Here is a 1,878-nt window from a genome sequence, read left to right as displayed (position 1 = left end):
GTTTTTTGAGACAGGGTTGTAGCCAGCCGTGGTTGTCCTGGAACTGGCTCTGTAGACCAGGCTGGCCACTGGACTCAGATCTGCCTGCCTCTTCCTCCAGAATGCACCACTCCACCGCCTGACGACTTTACATATTTATTATCATCTTTGCAATGCTTTCGCTTTTTTTCTCTTTGTTTTCTTCTTTCATGGTACGGGAGTTGAACCCCGTGCATCACAGGTGCTAGGCAAGGGCTCGACTATGATACTGTACTCAAGCCCCCTCTTCTTCTTATTTTCTACTTTTTATTTTGAGACAGGGTCCCCAATCAATTGCCTAGGCTATCCTTGAACTTGCCTTGTAATCCAGGCAATCCTCCTGTCTCAGCCTCCTCAGTTGCCGAGATTACAGGTCTAGGCCACTGCACCTGCTTCCCTTTTCTGTGTTGGTGAAGGGAGACAGACATCATAAACCGTGGAGAGTAACACAGAGGGGCTCACAGTGTCCTCCTAAGCGCCACTGTTGTGGAAGTGTGGAAGGGATGCAATTGGACACATTATTGCTACTCTGTTGTGAGCGTGGGGAGTGGCCTGAAAGGTTTTGTCCACACTGAGTTCAGTTAGTGTGTGTTCCGGTGGCATTTGGAGTAATTAACAGATGAGAGTCTATAACAATAGCGACTGTGGAAATACAATATGTGTTACAAATGTCAGCTCTGTACATACTTTTAAATTTTCAGGAACCTGTCTGCAGTCCCAGTGCTTGGGCTGAGGTAGAAGGACCAAGAGGCTGAGATCATCTTCAGCTACAAAATGTGTTCCCGTCCCGTCCAACCTGGGCTATCGAGTGAGACCCTTTCTCACATAAAACAAAACAAAACTTCTAATCCAATAGTCACACTTTTTGATGTCATTGTTGCTTTGTTCCAGTCCTGGTCTTCCTAAGAATAGTGTGGGCTCTCTAACTCTCCTGTCTCAGCCTTCAGGGCACTAGGGTGAAAAGCATGAACCTACCATCCTAGCCCAATCGCCACATTTTAAAAAGCCAAGAGAAATGCATAAAAATTACTTTATCAATATATTTTTGGGGGCTGGAGAGATGGCACAGAGGTTAAGAGCACTGGCTGTTCTTCCAAAGGTCCTGAGTTCAATTCCCAGCAACCACATGGTGGCTTACAACCAGCTATAATGAGATCTGGTATCCTCTTGAGTGCATACATGCAGGCAGAACACTGTATACATAATAAAGAAATAAATATTTAAAAACGGGGAGGATCTTGCTTGGCACTGAGCTGCAGTCATGATGGACTTACTTCAGCTAGTCTGTGACCCCTGGGTTCATGTGTTTGTCCCCATGGGCTTTGTCTTTGGGTGTTACCTAGACAAGAGGGATGACGAAAAGCTGACTGCCCTCCGGAATGAGAGCATGCTATTTCAAAGGGAACCGAGGTCCAACTGAAGAAGTTACTTGGAAGTAAAGACTGGTTAAATCACGGAACGACCACATTTTAAAAGTTGTCAAAGAGATAAAAACATATATTATTTTGAAAAATACATTTTATTTGCCTCAACACACTTAAAATATTACCATTTAATAATAGAACTTATATAGAATTTATTGGGTTTTTTTTTTTCATTCTCTTTTTCTTACCAACTATTTGAAATAGGATGTATACTTTAACCTCACAGTCATTACGCTTGTTTCTTCTGTGTTCTAAATGCTCCAAAGCCGCGTGTGACCAATGACCGTTCAGAGATACAGCTCAAGAGAGAAACTATTAGAAGTTGAATGTGAGGCCGGGCATGGTGGCGTATGCCTTTGATCCCCGCACTCGGGGGACAGAGACAGGTGGGCCTCCGTGAGTTTGAGGCCAGACCAGCCTACAGAAGGAGTCCAGG

At 44.4% G+C, this 1,878-nt stretch overlaps 1 protein-coding gene across 1 annotated transcript; it reads left to right on the top strand.

Annotated features, from left to right (window-relative positions):
• The first annotated feature begins 1,279 nt into the window (after positions 1-1,279).
• Positions 1,280-1,438, top strand: LOC129692364 (NADH dehydrogenase [ubiquinone] 1 beta subcomplex subunit 1-like). The gene has a single exon (XM_055628696.1). The coding sequence runs from the start codon at positions 1,280-1,282 to the stop codon at positions 1,436-1,438; it is 159 nt and encodes a 52-aa protein (XP_055484671.1).
• The last annotated feature ends 440 nt before the right edge of the window (positions 1,439-1,878 follow it).

This window comes from Psammomys obesus, unplaced genomic scaffold (genome assembly GCF_907164565.1).
Source record: "Psammomys obesus unplaced genomic scaffold, mPsaObe1.curated_primary_1811, whole genome shotgun sequence".
Lineage (NCBI taxonomy): Eukaryota > Metazoa > Chordata > Mammalia > Rodentia > Muridae > Psammomys > Psammomys obesus.
Note: the sequence above shows the minus strand (reverse complement) of the source record. Positions and strands in the feature narration are given on the sequence as shown.